Genomic DNA, 21,184 nt, shown 5'->3' with positions numbered 1-21,184 from the left:
CGGAGGTTGGTAGCGTCCTGGAATGCACTATCAAGCAAGGTGGTTGATGCAGGTACGTGAGAATCATTTAAGACTTATCTAGTTAGCCATATAAACAGACTGGGAATAGAGGGGTACAAATGGATGGTCTAGTTAGGAACATATGATCGGTGCAGGCTTGGAGGGCCAAAGGGCCTATTCCTGTGTGTTCTTTGTTTGTTCCCTGGTGCCAGACTTTTGAATGGACCTACCTCGCATTAAGTTGATCTTTCTCTACATCCTAGTTATGACTGTAACACCACATTCTGCTTTCCTTTTTCCCTATGTTAAGTTTAAATACAGTGTCACAAGTAAGCTGACATCAGCAGTGCAATGAAGCTACTGTGAAAATCCACTAGTCGCCACACTTTGGCGCCTGCTTGGGTACACTGAGGGAGAATTTAGCACAGCCAACGCACCTAAATGACACTTCATTTGGTCTGCGGGTGGAAACTGGTGCAAACTCCACATAGACAGTGACCCAAACCAGGAATTGAACCCGGGTCCCTGATGCTGTGGAGGCAGCAGTGCTAACCACTCTGCCACCCTATGTACCCTATCAAAGATATGCTTTGTTTGCAGGGTGGGCAAGAAACAATACTTTTCACTGTATCCCAATACATGTGACAATAATAAATGCCATCAATTAGGGGCCAGCACTGTAGTTAGCACTGCTGGCTTACAGAGCCAGGCACCCTGGGTCAATTCTGGCCGCGAGTCCCTGTCTGTCTGGAGTTTGCATGTTCTCCCCGTGTCTGCATGGGTTCCCTCCGAGTGCTCCAGTTTCCTCCCAAAGTGCAAAGATGCGCAGGTTCGGTTTATTGGCCATGCTAAATTCTCCGTAGTGTCAGGGGATTAACAAGGTAAATATGTGGGATTATAGCGATGGGTGGAATTGTGGTCGGTGCAGACTTGATGGGTCGAATGGACTTCTTCTGCCCTGTAGGCATACTGCGATTCTATGAAATCAAAAGCCTCCGTCCGATATGGTGCACGATCCGGTCCGGGTTTTGGCAGGAGCTGGCGCGGTTTCCCGGTCTCTCAGCAGGAAGGACGGACGGAGTGAAGGAGAGGTGGAGGGCAGCCCTCAATACATGGAGCTGGAGCGGGGTAGAGTGATTGAAAGGCAGCCAGAGTGCGAGGGGGTGGCGGTGGGTGAGAGGAGAGGGGGCTGGCATGAGGGCCAGCTCAGACCGTGGGGACTGCACAGGAAGCGAGCAGGGAACAAGGTTGGTGGTGCATTGGTGAAAAGCTTGCCAAGCTAAGGAGTGAAATGGCTGGGAGGTGGTGATACAAAATGCAGCATGATTTTGCCCCACTTAATGCAGTCCCTGTCCTGCAGCAGCTTCAACAAGCTGACAGACTGAGACCTCTGAAACATTTCACCCGTCAGCAGAGATCCGAAAGGGGAGTTGCCTTTCTCTGTCTCCCCACCCACTTTTTCAGCTTTCATTTACTCGACTCTGAGCAGTCCCTTGGTGATTTGTCTCTGGCTTCGCTGCACCAAACCTCTCTCCCTGTCTCTGGGCTTCCCGGTGGGCACTTGCCCAGCTGAATGTGTGTGTGTGGACGGGGGGGGTGCCTCAGAACTCAGACGGGGCAGTTAACACCAGGTATTCATTCCCCTACTTCCTCAGTGAGTATGAGAAAGGCAGTTGCACACCAGCATTATATGTGTTAGAAAATGTGGCTTTGTGATGTGTGTGTCTGTGAGGCATGTTTATATGTGCATTTGTATGTTTGTGTGCATTTGAGAATGTGCCTGTTTTTGTGTGTGTATTTGCCTGTGTTTGTGTATCTGCCTGTGTGTGTTTCTGTGTAAGAATGTGTGTGTGTACATTTCTATGTGTGTGTCTCTGTGTGAGTGTGCGTGTGTGTCTGTGCAAGTGTGTGCCTTTGTGTGTGAGTTTGATTTATTATTGTCACGTGTATTGGTACACAGTGAAAAATATTGTTTCTTGCGCGATCTGCAGACAAAGCGTACCATCATAGAGAAGGAAAGGAGAGTACAGAATCTGGTATTATAGTCATAGCTAGGGTGTGTGCATGTGTCTGTGTTGGTGTCAGTGTGTGTCTCTGTGAGTGTGTGTGTGTGTGCGCTTGTCTATGTATGTGTGTCTGTGTGCATGTGTCTGTGTGTGTGTGCCTGCCTGCCTGTGTGCGAGTGTGAGTGTAAGTGTGCTGACAGCTGTGATTCTCCATCAGGGCTTGTATGATTAATCTAACTGAATTCCCACGACACTGGAACCAGTGCTGCGTTCACCCAGTGCCTGGTGCACTCGACCCCGGCGGGACAACTTAACTCCCTCCCAACCCTGCGAAACACCCCTTTTACTTTTAATGTTAAAGCTGCCCTTGCCTCCCCTGCCGACTTATGTTTTGTTTCACTCATTGTCACGGGCTTTGAAAGCGAAACAGCTTTCTGCGTTTTCTTTCTCGATGGCCAAACGTTGGTTGCTGTCCGGCAGTGATTGATCACTGATTGGAATCGATCTGTGCCCAGTTCTGCTGCTTGTTTAATGACCCGCCTGCCCCTGGGAGAGACTGCGGATTGTAAGGGCTGGGAGAGGGAGGGGGAGGGGGGTGGGAGTATTTTTTTTTGAGAGAGGATGTTTGATTTTGTGTCCCTTGTGAGTGAGTGATTTTTTTTTTATTTTAACGGCAGGCGGCTAACGAACTGTTCTGTCTTCCTTTTTCTCTCCACATGTGACTCCGCAAAGTGCAGGGAAAGTCCGGCTTTGACTCCAGGCCACTGCGGATAAAGACTCTCGAGTTCTGACGCCTCGAGGACGGACCGTGTGCACTGCTGTTGGACAATTGGGCGCCTCCACGCGCTGAAAGCTCGGGCCCTCTGACCACTCTCCTCGCTCTCCTTAATCGCGTTGCCGGGGAGGTGCCTGCCGTTGCCATGAGGACCCGGCAACCTGGGCAGGGTTGACCAGTTCCTGCGCTGCGCTGCTGCTTTTGACCTGCAGCTGTGCTTGCCACCCTCATCCTTAGCCGGACCAAACCAAAACAGATAAATCTCACCACCCCCGCGAAAAATAAAACAAAGGTGAGGGTGTAAGGGCCTGTCCTGTGCAGGGAGAACCCGGGCAACAGCATGGTCAGGTGTGCAGATACTCCCCAGCTGGTGGGCGCCCCATCTCTGACTTCCCCCTCCCGAAGACAAGGCTGTCCTTTCCCCTGAAGGCGCGCCACCTCTTGCCGGGTGTCCCCGTCTGGGGTGGCTGGAGAGTGGAGGGGGCAGGGGACAGGTGCTGCGGAACAGGACTTGGCCTTCCCACCTCACCCACTTTTCGGGCAGAGCTTTCCAGAGTCCCGGAGGGGCGACGTACAGGGTGGGAACTTGGCAAAGTCGAGGAGGGTGGGTCTTCCCTTTTCCGTGAAGATCCTCACCTTGGCGAGGTTCGCACCTCGCTGGGGGCCCGCCTCCTGAGACCAGCTTGCTCACGTCGCATCTCGCCCCCAGTGCCCCGCCACGTGGTCCCCGACGCTGGCTGCCTCTGAGCCCAGCCGAACGAGAAGGCCCCCAAAGGTCGCCCAGCCGAGCCCTCCCTGTCACAGATGCTTCCCGGAGGCCAGAACGGTGATGCTTCCTCGCACAGTTCGCCACATCCTGGACGGAGTGAAGCTGGAACTTTCGGGAGACGCTAACGTCATACTGAGCGGTTACAGAGCCAGAGACCCGGATGTGGACACCCCTCTGGTAGGTGATGATGTTCTCTTTCACGGTCTGGGCACTTTGTGCGGTTGATGGGCCCGTTCCGGCTATTTGCCTCAGGTTTGGTTTGGATCACCTCTCTGAAACGCGTGTGGTGTGAAAGGGCACCGAATGTCTTTGCCCAAGTGGTGATGGTAATAATACTCTGCACAAGAAGGTTCAGCAGGCCATTGCGATGCCAGCGCTTTTCAAATTCAGAATCCCCCCCTCAACTCCACCCTACCCTACCCCAAATCCACCCTACCCTACCTCAACTCTTCATGCTTTAGTCAGCTGATACAGTCAAAGGTTTGGGGTCATTGGCAGATAGGAGGATAATAACAGGAGTAAGCCCTTCAGCCCATTGAGCCTGCTTGCCATTCAGTACAATCAGGGCTGTGCAGACACTTCAATGCCTTTCACGCCCACTATCCCCAGAATCCTTTACGTTCGGATAGTTAAGATCTACAATCCATTGCCTGGGAGTCCGCCAGGGGGCAGGTTCAATTGAGGGAATGGGATCGTGACCCAGAAAGGCAGCATGTGTAGGTTTATGGGGAGAATGCAGGGGAATGGCACCCAGTGAATTCTTCATACAGTGGTTAGCATTGCTGCCTCACAGTGCCAGGGACCCGGGTTCAATTCCCGGCTTGATTCCCAGCTGCGCGTTGTTTGCACATTCTCCCCATGTCTGCATGGGTTTCCTCTGACTGCTCCGGTTTCCTCCCACGGTCCAAAAGACATGTTGGTTAAGTGCATTGACCATGCTAAATTCTCCTCCCGTGTACCCGAACAAGTGCCAGAGTGTGCCGATTAAGGGATTTTCAGTGTCTTCGTTGAAATGTTAATGTGAGTCTACTCAAGACACTAATAAAAGTGAAGAATCTCATTTGGGGATAGCTGGCTCAGACATGATGGACTGAATGGCCTCTTTCTGTGCTGTAATGAATCTGCAATCGTCCTTTAAGCTTGGAACAGAAGCTGTTGAGGGAGGGGCCTTTTTTGTCAGACATCGAGACAGAGCGTAGTGTATCTAATTTTGATGATGATGCGATGCTAGATGGGAATGTAAGCTATAAGTGGGACATAAAGTGGCTGTAAAGAGACAGAGATAAGTTAAGTGAAAGGTGACAAGGTGGCTGATGAAGTATCATAGAATCCCTACAGTGCCTCACAGCACCAGGGCCCCCCGGTTCAGTTCCGGCCTTGTGTGAAATTTGCACGTTCACCCCGTGTCTGCAAGGGTTTCTTCCGGGTGGTCCCGCTTCCTCCTAAAGAGGTGCGGGTAAGGTTGATTGGCCATGCTAAATTGACTCTAGTGGCAGGGGGATTAGGAGGATAAATATGTGGGGTTACGGAGTCAGGCCTGGGTGGGACTGTGGTCAGTGCAGGCTCAGTGGGCTGAATGGCCTGCTTCTGCATGTAGGGATTCTATGATTTTATGAAAATCAGCAGAATGGTTTAATACAGTGAATTTGGAAGGTGCTGCCTGAAAGACCTGGGGCAAATGAATCAGTGGTAATGGCCCAAACACTCAGGGAAAATTTGCAGGGCTGAAGGGGAAAAAAATGGGGAAGTGGAGGCTCAGTGGGTATGTCTTTCCAAGGGCCAACAGAGAGACAATGGGCTGAATGGCCTCCTTCTGTACTGCCTCATTCTATACGATAACATCTTGATGTCAGTTTCCAGATCGACATAGCATTTATTCAAATAAGTGTATGCAAATCACGGATTTGCAAGTGCGCTTTCCTGGTGACTGGAAATGACAAAGAAACCCCACAACGCCAGTTTAAAGTCCAAACAGGTTTATTTGTAGCAAACGCCGCAAACTTTCGGGACAGCCTGTCCCTTCGTCAAGTGACCAGCCACCTGACGAAGGGACAGGCTGCCCCGAAAACTTGTGGCGTTTGCTACAAATAAACCTGTTTGGACTTTAAACTGGTGTTGTGGGATTTCTTTGTGTTTTACCTCAGTCTAACATCGGCATCTCCATGTCATAACTGGAAATGAGACAATGGTTGAGGCATTGAACGGGCATTTTGTGTCCATCTTTACGGTGGAAGACACAAATAACATGCCGAAAATTGATGACAGGAAGGCTATAGCAGATGAGGACCTAGAAACTATTATTATCACAAAAGAGGTAATGTTGGGCAAGTTAGTGGGGCTAAAGGTAGACAAGTCTCCCGTCCTGATGGAATGCATCCTAGGGCACTGAAAGAGAGGACAGGAGAAAGCGCAAATGCACTAGTGGTGATTTACCAAAGTTCGCTGGACTCTAGGGGGTTCCCGCAGATTGGAAACAGCAAATGTGATGCCACTGTTTAAAAAAGGAGGTAGACAAAAAGCAGGTAACTATAGGCCAGTTAGCTTAACTTCTGTCGTAGAGAAAATGCTTGAATCTATCATCAAGGAAGAAATAGCAAGATATCTGGATATAAATTGTCCCAGTGGTAAGATGCAGCATGGGTTCACGAAGGGAAGGTCATGTTTGACTAATTTGGTGGAATTCTTTGAGAACATTACATGTGCAGCAGACAGTGGGGAACCTGTGGATGTGGTGTATCTGGATTTGCAGAAGGCATTTGACAAGGTGCCGCACCAAAGACTGCTACGTAAGATAAAGGTGCACAGTGTTACAGGTAATGTATTGGCATGGATAGAGGATTGGTTAACTAACAGAAAGCAAAGAGTGGGAGTAAATGGGTGTTTTTCTGGTTGGCCATTGGTGACTAGTGCTGTGACTCAGGGATCAGTGTTGGGACGCAATTGTTTACGATTTACATAGATAATTTGAAATTGGGGACCAAATGTAGTGTGTCAAAATTCATTGATGACACGAAGCTGAGTGGCAGAGCAAAGTGTGCAGAGGATGCTGAAAGTCTGCAAAGGGATATAGATAGTCTACGTCCCTTTGCCAGAGTGGGCGAGTGTCTGGCAGATAGAGTACAATATTGGTAAATGTGAGGTCATCTATTTTGGTCGGAATAACGCAAAATGCACTATTATTTGAGTGGTAAAAAATTGCAGTAAAAACTGCGCAGAGGGACCTGGGTGTCCTTGTGCAAGAATTTCAAGGAGTTGGTTTGCAAGTAGAGCAAGTAATTAAGAAGGAAATTGGAATTTTGGCCTTCATTGCTGGAGGGATGGAGTTTAAAAACAGCAAGGTTGTGTTGCAGCTGTATAAGGTGCTGGTGAGACCGCATCTGGAGTACTGTGTACAATTTTGGTCTCCTTACTTGAGAGAGAATATACTGGCACTGGAGGGGGTGCAGAGGAAATTCACTAGGTTGATTCCGGAGCTGAGAAGGTTGGCTTAAGAGGAGAGATCGAGTAGACAGGGGCTCTACTCATTGGAACTCAGAAGAATGAGGGGAGATCTTATAGAAACATATAAGATTATGAAAAGAATAGATAAGATAGAAGCAAGAAAGTAGTTTCTACTGACAGGTGAAACTAGAACTAGGGGGCATAACCTCAAAATGAGGGGAAGCAGATTTAGGACTGAGTTGAGGAAGAACTTTATATAAAGGATTGTGAATCTGTAGAATTCCTTGCCCAGTGAAACAGTTGAGGCTACCTCATTGAATGTTTTTAAGGCAAGGATAGATAAATTTTTGAACAGTAAAGGAATTAAGGGTTATGGTGAGCGGGTGGGCAAGTGGACTGAGTCCACGAAAAGATCTGCCATGATCTTATTGAATGGCGGAGCAGGCTCGAGGGGCCAGATGGCCTACTCCTGTTCCTAGTTCTTATGTTCTTAAAATGTTTAACAAGAAGGGAATTTCCCCATTTGGTATCCTTAGCAAAATCGTTCCCTCGGTTCTATTTCTCTTCAGCAGATTGTGAGCTGTATTTAATTAGATGGAGACCTGGAACAGGGGTTAGGTTATGTGGCCCCTCGAGCCTGCTCCGCCATTCTGTAAGTCCAGGGCTGATCTGATTGTAACCTCAACCCCACATTCCTGCTGACTCCCTGATAACCTTTCACCCCCTCGTTATTTCAAGAATCTATCTCGCTCTGCCTTAAAAATATTTAACCACTCTGCTTCCACTGTCTTTTGAGGAAGGAAGTTCCAAAGACTCACCAGCTCCTGACGGAGAAAGATCTCCTCATCTTCACCTTATTTTTAAACAGTAACACCTTATTCAAGACTCTCCGACAAAAGGAAACATCCACCCTGTCATACAGTCCCTATGATGCAAAAGGAGGCCATTCAGCCCATTGAGTCGCCACCAACAACAATCCCAGCCAGATGCTATCCCTATAACCCCACATATCTACCCTGCTATTCCCCCTAATGCTAAGGGAAAATTTAGCATGGCCAATCCACCTAACCCGCACATCTTCGGACTGTGGGAGGAAACCGGAGTACCTGGAGGAAACCCACGCAGACTCGAAGAGAAAGTGCAAACTTCACACTGTGGCTCACAGCTGGAATTGAACCTGGGCGCTTTGAGGTAAGCGCTAATCAGTGCTGTCAACGTCTCTTAGTATCTTAATGGATTCGATCAACTTGTCTATTACCCTTTTAAACTCTAGAATCATAGAAACCCCTACAGTGCAGAAGAGGGCCATTTGGCCCATCGTGTCTGCGCTTACAACAATCCCACTCGGGCCCTATCCCATGTATTCATCCCGCTAATCCCTCTAACCTACGCATCCGGGGACACTAAGGAGCAATTTAGCATGGTCAATGCATTTGCACACCTTTGGACTGTGGGAGGAAACCAGAGCACCGGGAGGGAACACACGCAGACATGGGGAGAATGTACAGACTCCACACAGACAGTGACCCAAGCCGGGAATCGAACCTGGGTCCCTGGCACTGTGAGGCAGCAGTGCTAACCACTGTGCCACCCCAGTTTGGATTAGGTTTATAGCTAGTACATACAAACCTAATTTCTCCAACTTTTGCTCATAAAACAACGAGGCCATTCCTAGTATTAGACTAGTAAACCTTCCCTGAACTGCTTCTCATGCATCTTTCCTTTAATAAGGAGGATAATATTGTACAAAGACATCCAGGATGTGGATTCTCTTCAGGGGGTTCGTGTCAAGGGACAGTTCTCCACATCAAATCCACACCACCACCCTCCCTGTCTACCCAATACATGACTTCATACAGAAAGTATTGCAGAGCTGATACAAGCGAACAGCTTATAAATGGTGCGAGGAGCTGGAACCGGTATAACTCCTGAGTTGCAACGATATACAGCATGGAAACAGCCCTGCATCCTAACTTGCCCATGTCGACCAGATTTCCCAAAATGAACCAGTCCCATTTGCCCGTGTTTGGCCCATGTCCCTCGAAACCTCTGTGATAGACAAACAACACTCATAACCTGTTGTGCCCTTAACGGGGTTCAAGATTCATTGAGGGGTACAATTAGCAGAAGCTAAATCTCCAAAAATCTGCATGCCTTGTGAAGTTGATTAGTTCAGCTGCAATGTCTCTTGGAGTCAGAGACTGTTCCACAGTGCTCGGTACTGTCTCTGTAAAATATATCACTTAAGCAAAGTGCCAGAAGGAAAGACCCCTCTCTCACAGAGATAAATCCCAGCACAAAGCTGCACCCTTGGAAGACGGAGGCAGCAAGTATGATGGTTCCTGCATTGACCACAACTCTAATCCATAGATTGCTCCTTGCAGCAACAAGTGGCTTCAACCCAACCCAACCTGTTGAACCTTTGCAGCATCTCCGAATCATATCCTTGTTTATTTTCTGGGAGGATGTTTTAGTTCCCATTGTATTGTGTGAGGGATATCACCGGTGTCGAATGGATTGTTTCTCTATTCTTATTCATTGTGACTTCCAGGTTGGGTAAAAACAGAAAATGCTGGAAATACTCAACAGGTCTGACAGCATCTGAGGGGAGAGAGAGAGAGAGAGAGTTAACAATGGGGTTAGATAAAGAGTAAAGTTCCCTTTACACTGTCTCCATCAAACACTCCCAGGACAGTTACAGCACGGAGTTAGATACAGAGTAAAGCTCCCTCTACACTGTCCCATCAAACACTCCTGGGGCAGGTATAGCATGAGGTTAGATACAGAGTAAAGCTCCTTCTACATTGTCCTATTAAACACTCCCAGGACAGATACAGCGCGGGATTAGATACAGATTGAAGCTCTCTCTGCACTGTCCTCATCAAACACTCCCAGCAAAGGTAAACTGTAGCGTTAGATACAAAGTAAAACTCCTCTACACTGTCCCCATCAAACACTCCCAGGACAGGTACAGCATGGGTTAGATACAGAGTAAAACTCCTCTGCACTGTCCCCATCAAACACTCCCAGGGCAGGTACAGCATGGGTTAGATACAGAGTAAAGCTCCCTCTACATTCTCCCCATCAAACACTCCCAGGACAGGTGCAGCACCTTCAGATTGTCCCCAATAAAGTACCGGAGGAAAACTAATGGAGGCACAATTTAATTGGAGCTGGAGGCCCACTCGTTGACCACTGGATTTAAGGAATAAAGAAGAGTACAGTACAGTTCTTAGCACTGCTACCTCACAGTACCAGGGACCCAGGTTCAATTCCAGCCTCAGGTCACTATCTGTGTGGAGTTTTCACGTTCTCCCCGTATCTGCGTGGGTTTTTCCCGGGCGCTTCAGTTTCTTCTCTCAGTCCAGTGATGTGCTGGTTAGGTTGATTGACCATGCTAAATTGACCCAAGTGTCAAGGGGATTAGCAGGATAAATATGTGGGGTTGCGGGAATAGGGCCTGGGTGGGACTGTGGTCTGTGCAGACTCAATGGGCTGAATGGCCTCCTTCTGCACTGTAGGGATTCTGTGATTCCAAAGCCTGTTTTTGTAGGCCTTGCTTCCACTTTCTGCTCTGTGACCTCAAATGCATCCATTAAATGGGCTTTGGTGAATGGACAACCTGTTTCCCTGCATGTACAGCCAATGCCAATCAGCCTTGATCCATCTATTGACCTCACCAAGATTGCAAAATGGGCACCTTTTATAGAATAGCATTTTGGAATAAGAAGGGGAAGTTTGAGGGGACGTTCGGCCCATCATGGCATGTGCTGCCTCTTTGAAACAATTATCCAATTCACCCCAATCCCCTGCTCTTCATTCCCTGTACACCTGCTAAATTCTGCCTTCCAGTGTTTATCCAATTTCCTATCAGGAAAGTATTGTTGAATCAGGCTTCACTGGCTTTTCAGGCACTGCATTCCAACAAAGGAATTTGTTTAAAAAAGTAATCTTTTTCTCCCCACCCCGTCCACACCCCCCTTTGCTTCTGTTGTTAACTATTTGAAATCTACATCCTATGGTTACTGAGCCTCTTGTCACGGCAATCACTTTTTCTTCCCTAACTCTTTGGAAACTTTTCATTGTTTTGAACACACCTCCCCCCACCATGTCTGCGTGGGTTTCCTCCGGGTGCTCTGATTTCCTCCTACAGTCCAAAGATGTGCAGGTGAGGTGAATTGGCCATGCTAAAAAAAACCCTGTAGTGTCTAAAGATGTGTAGGTTAGATGGAATAGCCATGGCAAATATGTTGGGTTAAGGGGATAGGGTGGGGGAGAGGGCTTGGGTAAGATGCTTTGTGGGAGAGTCAGCACATACTGAGTGGGACGAATGGCCTCTTCTGCAGTGTAGGGATTCTATGATCATCTCCTGTGGCGTGGGCAGTTTTGCCCTTGGTGAATTGGGAAGTAGCGACAAGCGCCAGACAATTATCACCTCCGATCAGACAGAATCTAACCATCTTCCCCTCGGCACTCAAATTTGCAATTTTCATCACTCAATTCCCCACTTGTATCACTATCCTGGGAGTTAGCATTGACCAGAAACTGAACTGGACAAGCTATCCAAAATTCAATGGCTGCAAGGGTAGGTCTGAGGCTGGGAATTCTGCAAAGAGTAGCTTTCCCCCCCCCCGACCCCCCCTCCCAAAGCGTCCTCACAAGATGCACTGCAGCAACTCACCAAGGCTCCTTCCAAACCTGTCACCTCAAAGGACAAGGGCAGCAGACTAATGGTGACACTACCACCTGGAGATTCCCCTCCAAGACTTGGCATCCCGACCGGGAAATACTTTGGCTGTTGCTTCATTGTGGCTGGGTCAAAAATCCTGAAACTCCCTCCCTAACGGCAATGTGGGTGCGCCTACACCACATGGTCCACCACCACTCCTTTCTCAATGGGGCACTTAGGGATGGCAAATAACCAGTGGCACCCACATCCTGTGAATGAAAAATAAAAAAGAAACATTTGCAAGATATGCTGTTTCCGTTGGCAGATGGAGCAGTGCTCGGATAAGCACCGAGCCTGATGGATGGAGCAGCTATCCTGTTTCCATATTGTTCTCCGTGCCGTGTTCCCTCTCCTGACCTGAGCTTTCGGCTCACATTTCCCTTGGTTCACTTCCAATTTTCCAACTGGCTCACATCCCGACAGTTTTTTCTCCTCCGCGCTACCCCCCCCCCAAACCCCCGGCAGTGTCCCTGACCTTTGGGTCAGTTAACAATGGTAAACAGGATGTCCTTTGAGCAGACACAAAGTGCCCATTATTATATCGGGTGTCATAACAGCTTGTATAGAGACTTGCGCGTCTGAACCCTGGAAAAGATCAGGACCCAACTTCCCCTTGGACTATTTGCATAGGCGTTGCAGCTGCAGGAGTGAAATTTGTTTTTAACCATCTGATTTCCTCCCGCTCTTGTCAAGGCTGATTTGCCCTAAGTGCTGCTCTTGAGCTCCTCACTGGTGTCCCCACTTGGCCAGAGTCTCTAGTGCCTTGCCTCCCCTCACTGATTATCTCCCATTCCCATCCCTCCCCTGCCAAGTGTTGTTACGAGACCCCGAGCCTTCCCTCTTCCCCTTGGCCCATCACCCGCCCCCCTCACCTATTCCATGACTTCTAGCTCAGCAACCCCCCCCCCCACACCCCCGGCCCCCAAAACACCATTACTTCCACCTCAAACAAGTGGCCCTAATTTCACCTGGGAGATGTCCATTGCTATTCAGCCAGGAGGATTGTGTTTACTGTTTTTTACTGAGTATCTGGAATGAGCTGCAAGAGGCAGAAATAGAGGCGGGTACAATTTTGTCTTTTTAAAAAGCTTTTAGACAGTTACATGGGTAAAATGGGTATAGAGGCATATGAGCCAAGTGCGGGCAATTGGGATTGGCTTAGTGGTTGAAACTATGAGTCCTGATGTTGTTTGGGCGGCACAGTGGTTGGCACAGCTGCCTCACAGCGCCAGCGAGCCAGGTTTGATTCCCAGCTTGGCTCACTGTGTGGAGTCCATACATTCTCCCTGTGTCTCCCCGTGTCCTCTGGGTACTGGTTAGCTGCATTGACCATGCTAGATTCTCCCCAGTGTACCCGAACAGGCGCCAGAGTGTGGCGACTAGGGGATTTTCACAGTAACTTCATTGCAGTGTTAATACTTGTGAAACTAATAAAGAAACTTTAAACTTCAACATGTCTTTGAAGATTTCAAATGGGAATTAGGTAGAGACTTCACAAGGAGAAAGAGAAGTTACAGGGGAAAGCACAGGAGAGTGGGACTATCTAGGTTTACTTTTCAACTTTTCTTATTTTTCATTGCAAGAGGACGTGAGTACAGGAGTAAGGATATCTTACTGCAGTTATACAGGGCCTTGGTGAGGTAAAGGCTCTGGTATTGTGTGCAGTTTTGGTCACCTTATCGAATAAAGGATATAGTTGCCATAGAGGGAACACAGCAAAGCTTCACCAGACTGATTCCTGGGCTGGCAGGATTGTCATGTGAGGAGAGATTGGATCGACTGGCCCTGAGTTCACTGGCATTTAGGAGGACGAGAGGGGATCTCACTGAAACATAAAATTATGACAGGGCTGGATGCAGGGATGTTGTTTAAATTCTTTGAATGGAGGCGGGGTCTAAACTAAGTCCAAGAAGGTTGGCTTGATTTGCCATGATAAATTGCCTTAGTGTCAGGGGGATTAACAGGGCAAATTCATGGGGCTATAGGTCTGGGTGCAATTGTTGTCAGTGCAGTCACGATGGGCTGAATGGCCGCCTTCTGCACTGTAGGGATTCTAGAAACTCACAGTCTCAGGATACAGGGTAGACCATTTAGGATTTAGTGGAAGAGAAATTTCTTCACTCAGAGTGGGGGTGAACCTGTGGATGTATTTAGGAATGAAATAGATAGATTTCTAGACATCAAGGGTAGAACGTGGGAGTGTGGCGTTGTGATTAAGGATGAAGAATGATCAGGTTAGTTTGAGGAGCACACTCGATGGGCTGAATGGTCTACTCCTGCTGCGATTCTCTACGTTAAAACAGCCACACCGACTCTATGGGCTGAATACTCTGTTTCGTTATTCGATGAGAGAGAGAAGTTGAGACACGGGGGTGTGGTTTAAGGAAGGAATTCCAGAGTCTGGGTCCCACCAAGGCAACATGTGACCAGCAATGGTGGAGCGACTCAATTCAGAGTTGCTCAAACAGCCCGGGAGATGGTGTGGAAGGGAAGGGGAGGCGGGTGCAGATATCTCCGAGGGTTGTGGGGCTGCCAGAGAGTGTTCAGAGATAGGGAGGGGTGACATAGAAGTGGGATGGGAATTTTTAAAATTGAGGTGTTGTTAGATTGTTGACAGAATTTTTACTCCTTCTCCCCTCCCACCTCCTCCTCTGTCACCATCACATCTACTTATATTCCAGTGGGTGGCAAAATCATAGAATCACTATAGTGCAGAAGGAGGCCATTTGGCCCATCATGTCTGCGCAGACTCTTTGAAAGAACACCTTAACCCAGTTTTATACCCATAACTCCACATACTTACTTCACTAATTTCCCCCTAACCTACACGTCTTAAGAAGCTAAGGGACAATTTAGCATGGCCGATCCACTTAACCTGCACACCTTTGACACATCACTGGCCACTGATGGAATCTTCCAGTCTTGTTGACGTTCATTGCATTTTGTTGGGTTTGTGAGTCCTGCAAGGGGGGATGGTTGGGGAAGCAGATGAGAGGGTCACCTTTGCTGGAACCGGAAGGTCCCAGCAGCAGGAAGGGCCAAAGTATCCCACCCTGGCACTCAACATAGGTCAGAGAACACAGCAGCAGAGTTGTGGGGGGAGGGGTCTGGAGAGGACAAATCTTGGGTGATTTGATTTATTATTGTCACATTTATTGGCATACAGTGGAAAGTATTGTTTCTTGTATACTATACAGACAAACATACCGTTCATAGAGAAGGAAAGGAGAGAGTGCAGAATGCAGTGTTACAGTCATAGCTAGAGTGTAGCAAAAGATCAACTTAATGCAAGGTAGATCCATTCAAAAGTCTGACAGCAGCAGGGAAGAAGCTGTTCTTGAGTTGGTACATGACCTCAGACTTTTGTATCTTTTTCCCAATGGAAGAAGGTGGAAGAGAGAATGTCTGGGGTGCGTGGGGTCCTTAATTATGCTGGTTGCTTTGCTGAGGCAGTGGGAAGTGTAGACAGAGTCAGTGGATAGGAGGCTGGTTTGCGTGATGGATTGGGCTACATTCACAATCTTTTGTAGTTTCTTGCAGTCAGAGCAGGAGCCTTACAAGCTGTGATACAACCAAGTGAAGGGTGGGGGGTCAGAGTAGTGTGGATGATCTGAAGTATATACTTAGGAGGGAGATGGGAGTCAGAATAGTCGAGTGGAAGGAGTTAATCGAAGGAGAAAAGTGTAGTGTGGAGTGGAGCTGAACTGGGAGGTATGGAGAACTCAACCACTTTCCTTGCTGATAAGGGTCAGGCAGAATTTGGGGAGGGGGAGAGAGTTGTGGTAAGTGTTTGAGGAGGGATGATGTTTAACCGGACGGCACGGTAGCGCAGTGGTTAGCATTGCTGCTTCACAGTTCCAGGGACCTGGGTTCGATTCCAGGCTTGGGTCACTGTCTGAGTGGAGTTTGCACATTCTCCCCGTGTCTGCAAGGATTTCCTCTGGGTGCTCCAGTTTCCTCTCACAGTCCAAAGATGTGTGGGTTACGTTGATTGGCCATGCTAAAATTGACTGAGTATCCTGAGATGTGTAGGTTAGAGGGATTAGCAGGTAAATGTGTAGGGATATTGGGGTAGGGCCTGGGTGGGATTGTGGTTGGTGGAAATTCGATGGGCCATATGGCCTCTTTCTGCACTGTAGGGTTTCTATGATTCTATGAACCTGAGCCACTTCATATGGCTGTTTGCCAACCTCTGGTTCTGGCTGTTTATTTTTGTGGATTTTGAGGATTGTTTACTCAAAGGAAATCAGCCCAGGAACAGGGAGTGGCGCGGAATGCGGCACGGGAGGCGATGGCCTAGTGGAATTATCGCTAGACTCTTAATCCAAAAACTCAGCTAACACTCTGAGGACCCGGGTTCAAATCCCGCCATGGCAGATGGTGGAATTTGAATTCAATAAAAATATCTGGAATCTACTGATGACCGTGAAACCATTGTCAATTGTACCCATCTGGTTCACTCATGTCCTTTAGGGAGGGAAATCTGCCATCCTTACCCAGTCTGGTCTACATGTGACTCCAGACTCGCAGCGATGTGGTTGACTCTCAACTGCCCTCCAATGACAACTAGAGATGGGCAGTAAATGCTGGCCAGCCAGTGATGTCAATGACCCACGAATGAATAAAAGATTTGGTGAAGCAGTGGAAACGGGGTCACTCCAGAGTGAAAGCTGAGAGAGAGGGTCTTAGCCCAGAGTCTGAACCGTGCTGGGCTGTTCTCAGCTGTTCCGAAACCGGTCTAATCTGAAAAGCTGTGAACTGTAAACACAGTCTGTTGCTGTAAACAGAGGAACCTTGTTCCAAAATAGAGTTTGCAAACAGTGACCGAGCCTTGGAATAAACAGAGCACAGCAATGTCTCAACAAACCCCGAATCCATGAAGGGTCAGGTGCTCAATTTGTGACTGGGGTTGCCCGAGGGAGCCGCGAAATCACACACTCAGGACTTTGCTCTGCAGTTTCATACCCAGGACTGTACCTCCGGCAACGCAGCATGCCTTCGGCAGTTAGCCATATCATGGCGTCTTGTGCTCTCACCTTCCGAGGCTGGATGTCCCGATTCTCGGCTTGGCTCACTGTCTGTGTGGAGTTTGTACGTTCTCCTCGTGTCTGTGTGGGTTTCCTCCAGGTACTCTGGTTTCCTCCCACACTCCAAAGATGTGTGGGCTAGTTTGACTGGCCGTGATAAATCGTCCCTAAGTGTCACGGGATGCATAAATTAGAGGTGAAAGTATGTGGCGTTATGCAGGTGGGGCCTGGGTGAGATTGTTGGCAGTGCAGACTCGATGGGCCGAATGGCCTCCTTCTGTGTGGTGGGGATTCTACGTCCTGCGTTCAAATTCCTTCCTCAGAGATGTGAGCACTTTAGCTCGGCTGATGTTCCCAGTGCAGTGCTGCAGGAACACTGCAGTGTCAGAGGCGCCGTCTTTCGATGTAGATAATAAATCGAGGCCCCATCTGCGGGGAGGCAGCGGTGGAATGGTATTATCACTGGACCGGAAATCCAGAGTAATCTCTGGACTGGATTTCGAATCCGGGCTCCATGGCGGCAAAATACGAATTCAGTAAAAATTTGAAATGAGAAAGTCTAATAATGACCACAAACCATTATCATAAGAATCCATTTGGTTCACGATTATAATTTAGGGAAGGAAATCTGCCATTTTTACCTGGTCAGGGCTACGTGTGACTTCAAAGCCACAGCAATGTGGTTGACTTTCAACAGTGGTTAGCAGTGCTGCCTCACAGCTCCAGAGACCTGGGTTCGATTCCCAGATTGGGTCACTGCCTGTGTGGACCTGCATGTTCTCCCCGTGGGTTTCCTCCGGGCGCTCCGGTTTCCTCCCACAGTCTGATTAGGTGCATTGGCCATACTAAATTTTCCCTCGGTGTACCCGAACAGGCGCCGGAATATGGCGACCGGGGGATTTTCACAGTAGCTTCATTGTGGTGTTAATGTGAGCCTACTTGTGACACACATAAAATAAATGTTAAAGCTTAAAGAAGTGGCCAAGCAAGCCACTCAGTTGAAGTGTGATTAGGGATGGGTAATAAATATTGGCCCAGGCAGCCATCCCGTGAATGAACATGAAAAAGGGAGATGTTGCAGCACTACTCTGGGAAACAGCAGGCGAGTTTGCCCCCTCATTTGCCCCAGCCAATATCTATCTCTCAACCAACACTATCTAAATCTGTTCATGATCACGCTGATAGCTGGCTGCTGCATTTCCGATGTGAAGATGCCAGCATTGGACTGGGGCAAACACATTAAGAAGTCAGGTTAAAGTCCAACAGGTTTATTTGTAGCAAATGCCACTAGCTTTCAGAACTGGCTGTTCCTTCGTCAGGTGAGTGGGAGTTTTGCAACACTTCACTGTTTCCACAGCAGCTTGGCATTTCCGCTGGTTGTGAACGGCACTATATGAATGCAGGTCCTCCTTTTGGAAGCAGACCTGGCCTTTTGGTTTCAGTGAAATGTTTGCTCTCTGACAGATTCTGGAGAGGAGAGTCTGGTTTAAGTTTAAAGTTTATTTATTTGTGTCACAATTAGGCTCACATTAACACCACAATGAAGTTACTGTGGAAATCCCCTAGTTGCCACACTCCTGTTCGGGTACACTGAAGGAGAATTTAGCACAGCCAGTGCACCTATCCAGCCCGTCTTTTGGACTGTGGGAGGAAACTGGAGCACCCAGAGGAAACCCACGCAGACACGAGGAGAATGTGCAGACTCTGCACAGAGAGTGATCCAAAGCCGGGAATTGAACCCTGGTCCCTAGCGCTGTGAGGCAGCAGCACTAACCACTGTGCCACCGAGCGATTTGTCACACGTTTCAGCTTAATTAAAGGACAATTGCCTCTTTCACTCCCTATTCTCTCGTGTGTGTTGGCCAGGGAGCTTTCAGTTCATTGCGGACCTCTTTACAGTGTCAAACCCAGAACCGGATGGGTCTGGGAGCTCACAAACCGGCACACGGCTTAATTCCTGAAAAAAATCAGAGCGAGTCACTTTTCAAACCATGCTGGTCCAGTGAAGAGTCCACCAGAATGGCACAGTGGTTAACATTGTTGTCTCTCAGAACTAGGGAACCTGCATTCAATTCCAGCCCTGGGTGACTGTGTGGAGCCCGTACGTTCTCCCCGTGTCTGTTTGGATTTGCTCTGGATGCTCCGGTTTCCTCCTACAGTCTAAAGGTGTGCAGTTTCGGTGGATTGGCCATGCTAAATGCCAGTGGTTGCGGACAGGGTCAGACCTGGGTAAGATGGTCTTTTGGAGAGTCAGTGCAAACTCAATGGGCCGAATGGCCTCTGCTTTTTTTTTATTCATTCATGGAACATGGGTGTCACTGGCTGGCCAGCATTTAATTGTCCATCGCTAGTTGCCTGTGGAGGATAGTTGAGAGTTAACCACATTGATATGGCTCTGGAGTCACATGTAGGCCAGACCGGGTAGGGACAGCAGATTTCCCTCTCTAAAGGACGTTAGTGAACCTGCTGGCTTTTTCCAACAATCGCCAATGGTCTTATGGTCATCAGTAGATTCTTAATTCAGGATTTTTTTTATTGAATTCAAATTCCACCATCTGCTGTGGCAAGATTCGAACCCGGGTCCCCAGAACATTAATTGAGTTTCTGCATTAATAGTCTAGCGATAATACCACAAAGTCATTGGCTATCTTTTTCTGCACTGTAGGGATTCTTTGGGAGTGGGTTGGTGTGAAGCCATAAAATTCCATCCACAATGTGCCTGAACCAACTCTCAGAATATTTCTGAATCTAATCCTGTGAAATCCAAACCTTGTAATCGGGACCAATTTGGTGCCCAGACCCTAACAGAGGGCCATATATTTGTAATCTGCACATTGTTTCTATCCCAATGATCATCTAACACCCTCTTGAATACGTCCAGTGAACCAGTCTCTACCATACTTCCAGGCAGTGAGGAGGCAAAGATGTACTGGTTAGGTTGATGGACCATGTTAAATTGCCCCTTAGAGTCAGGGGAATTAGCAGGTTACTTATAAAGTAAAGTGTATTAGTCACAAGTAAGACTTACATTAACACTGCAATTAAGTATTTCCCCAGTCACCTCATTCCGGCATCTGTTTGGGTCAATGCACCTAACCAGCACAACTTTCAGACTGTGGGAGGAAACTGGAGCACCCGGAGGAAACCCACGCAGACATGGGGAGAATGTGCAAACTCCACACAGACAGTGACGTAAGCCGGGAATCAAACTTAGGCCCCTGGTGCTGTGAGGCAGCAGTGCTAAACACTGTTCCATCGTGCCACCCTTATTCTTTCCCTATAGATAGATGTTGATGCTGGCTCAGCCAGCATTTCCTACCCACTCTGTCACCTTCTTGAAACTCTGCAGTCCGTGTGGTATAGGTGCACCCACGGCACTGTTAGCGAGGGAGTTTCAGGACAGAGCAACAGTAGAGGAACAGCCAATAGATATCGAAGTCAGAATGGAAACTTCGAGAGGGAACTTGCAGGTGTTAGTATTTGCATGCGTCTGCTTCCCTTATCCCCTTCGGTGTTAGTGGTGTAGAAATCTTAGATTTGGAAGGTACCTTTGAATTGCGTAGGGCAGGAAAGGCTAACCTTCCCCCACCGTCATTTGGGAAAAGGCTAAATGTAAACGGGAAGAGGTGGGAATCATTACAGACTCCACGGTTATCATCTGTTCATTCCCCTGACAGTTTAATTACGGTGAAAGAAACTCTTCCATTACACAATGATCCTTTTTGGCATTTGGTCCTTCCTTTCCACCAGAAATCCTTCTCTCTAAACAGGATGGAGGCAGAGAATTAGGTTTAACGTGCCAGTACAGTTATTGTCTCTGCCTTGGACCCCTGTCTAGAATTATAACATCCTACAGTCCTGCAACCCTCTTATATCTTGGCGCCTCTATCATTTTGCGTATTTCTGATTTCCTGTACTCCAGCATTGGTGCTCGCGTCAGGCGCCCGAGCTCCAAACTCCAGAATTCCTTCCCTACATCCATCCGATTCCCTGGCCTCAATTAAGAAACTCCTGAGAGCCTATCTCTTTAAATGGCTTGGTGCCAAACCTTTTTTGACGCTCGCTCCTCTGAAGTTGGCTCTCATCGCGTTCTAGACACAAACCAGGGAACTACAGGCCAGTCAGTCTCACAGAAATGGTAAGGAAACTATTGGAGAAACTTCTGAAGGAGAACATCTATCTCCGCTTGGAGAGGCAAAGCTTGATCAGGGATAGTCAGCATGGCCTCATCAGAGGGAGGTCATGCCTAACAATTTTTTTGTGGAGGTGACCAGGTTGTAGACAAGGGTAGTGCAGTCGATGTAGTCTATATGGATTTCAGCAAAGCATTTGACAAGGTCCCACAAGAGAGACTTGTAGAGAAAGTAAATGCAAATGGGATCTAGGGTAATTTGATAAAGTGGATTCAAAGTTGCCTCAGCTGTAGGAGACAGAGGG

At 48.2% G+C, this 21,184-nt stretch overlaps 1 protein-coding gene across 4 annotated transcripts in view; it reads left to right on the top strand.

Annotated features, from left to right (window-relative positions):
• The first annotated feature begins 1,226 nt into the window (after window positions 1–1,226).
• LOC145348149 (ral guanine nucleotide dissociation stimulator-like) overlaps window positions 1,227–21,184 on the top strand; it is a 142,368-nt gene continuing 122,410 nt past the window's right edge. The window contains exons 1-2 of one of the 4 annotated variants that reach the window (XM_080196317.1): window positions 1,227–1,247; window positions 2,739–3,727. In XM_080196317.1, the coding sequence (XP_080052443.1) occupies window positions 3,611–3,727 (117 nt within the window). In that variant the 5' untranslated portion in view covers window positions 1,227–1,247; window positions 2,739–3,610. The other 3 variants (XM_080196318.1, XM_080196315.1, XM_080196316.1) reach the window with 3 other exon arrangements.

This window comes from Carcharhinus amblyrhynchos, chromosome 9 (assembly GCF_965287045.1).
Source record: "Carcharhinus amblyrhynchos chromosome 9, sCarAmb.v2.hapA, whole genome shotgun sequence".
NCBI lineage: Eukaryota > Metazoa > Chordata > Chondrichthyes > Carcharhiniformes > Carcharhinidae > Carcharhinus > Carcharhinus amblyrhynchos.
This window is presented reverse-complemented; position numbering and strand designations above follow the sequence as displayed.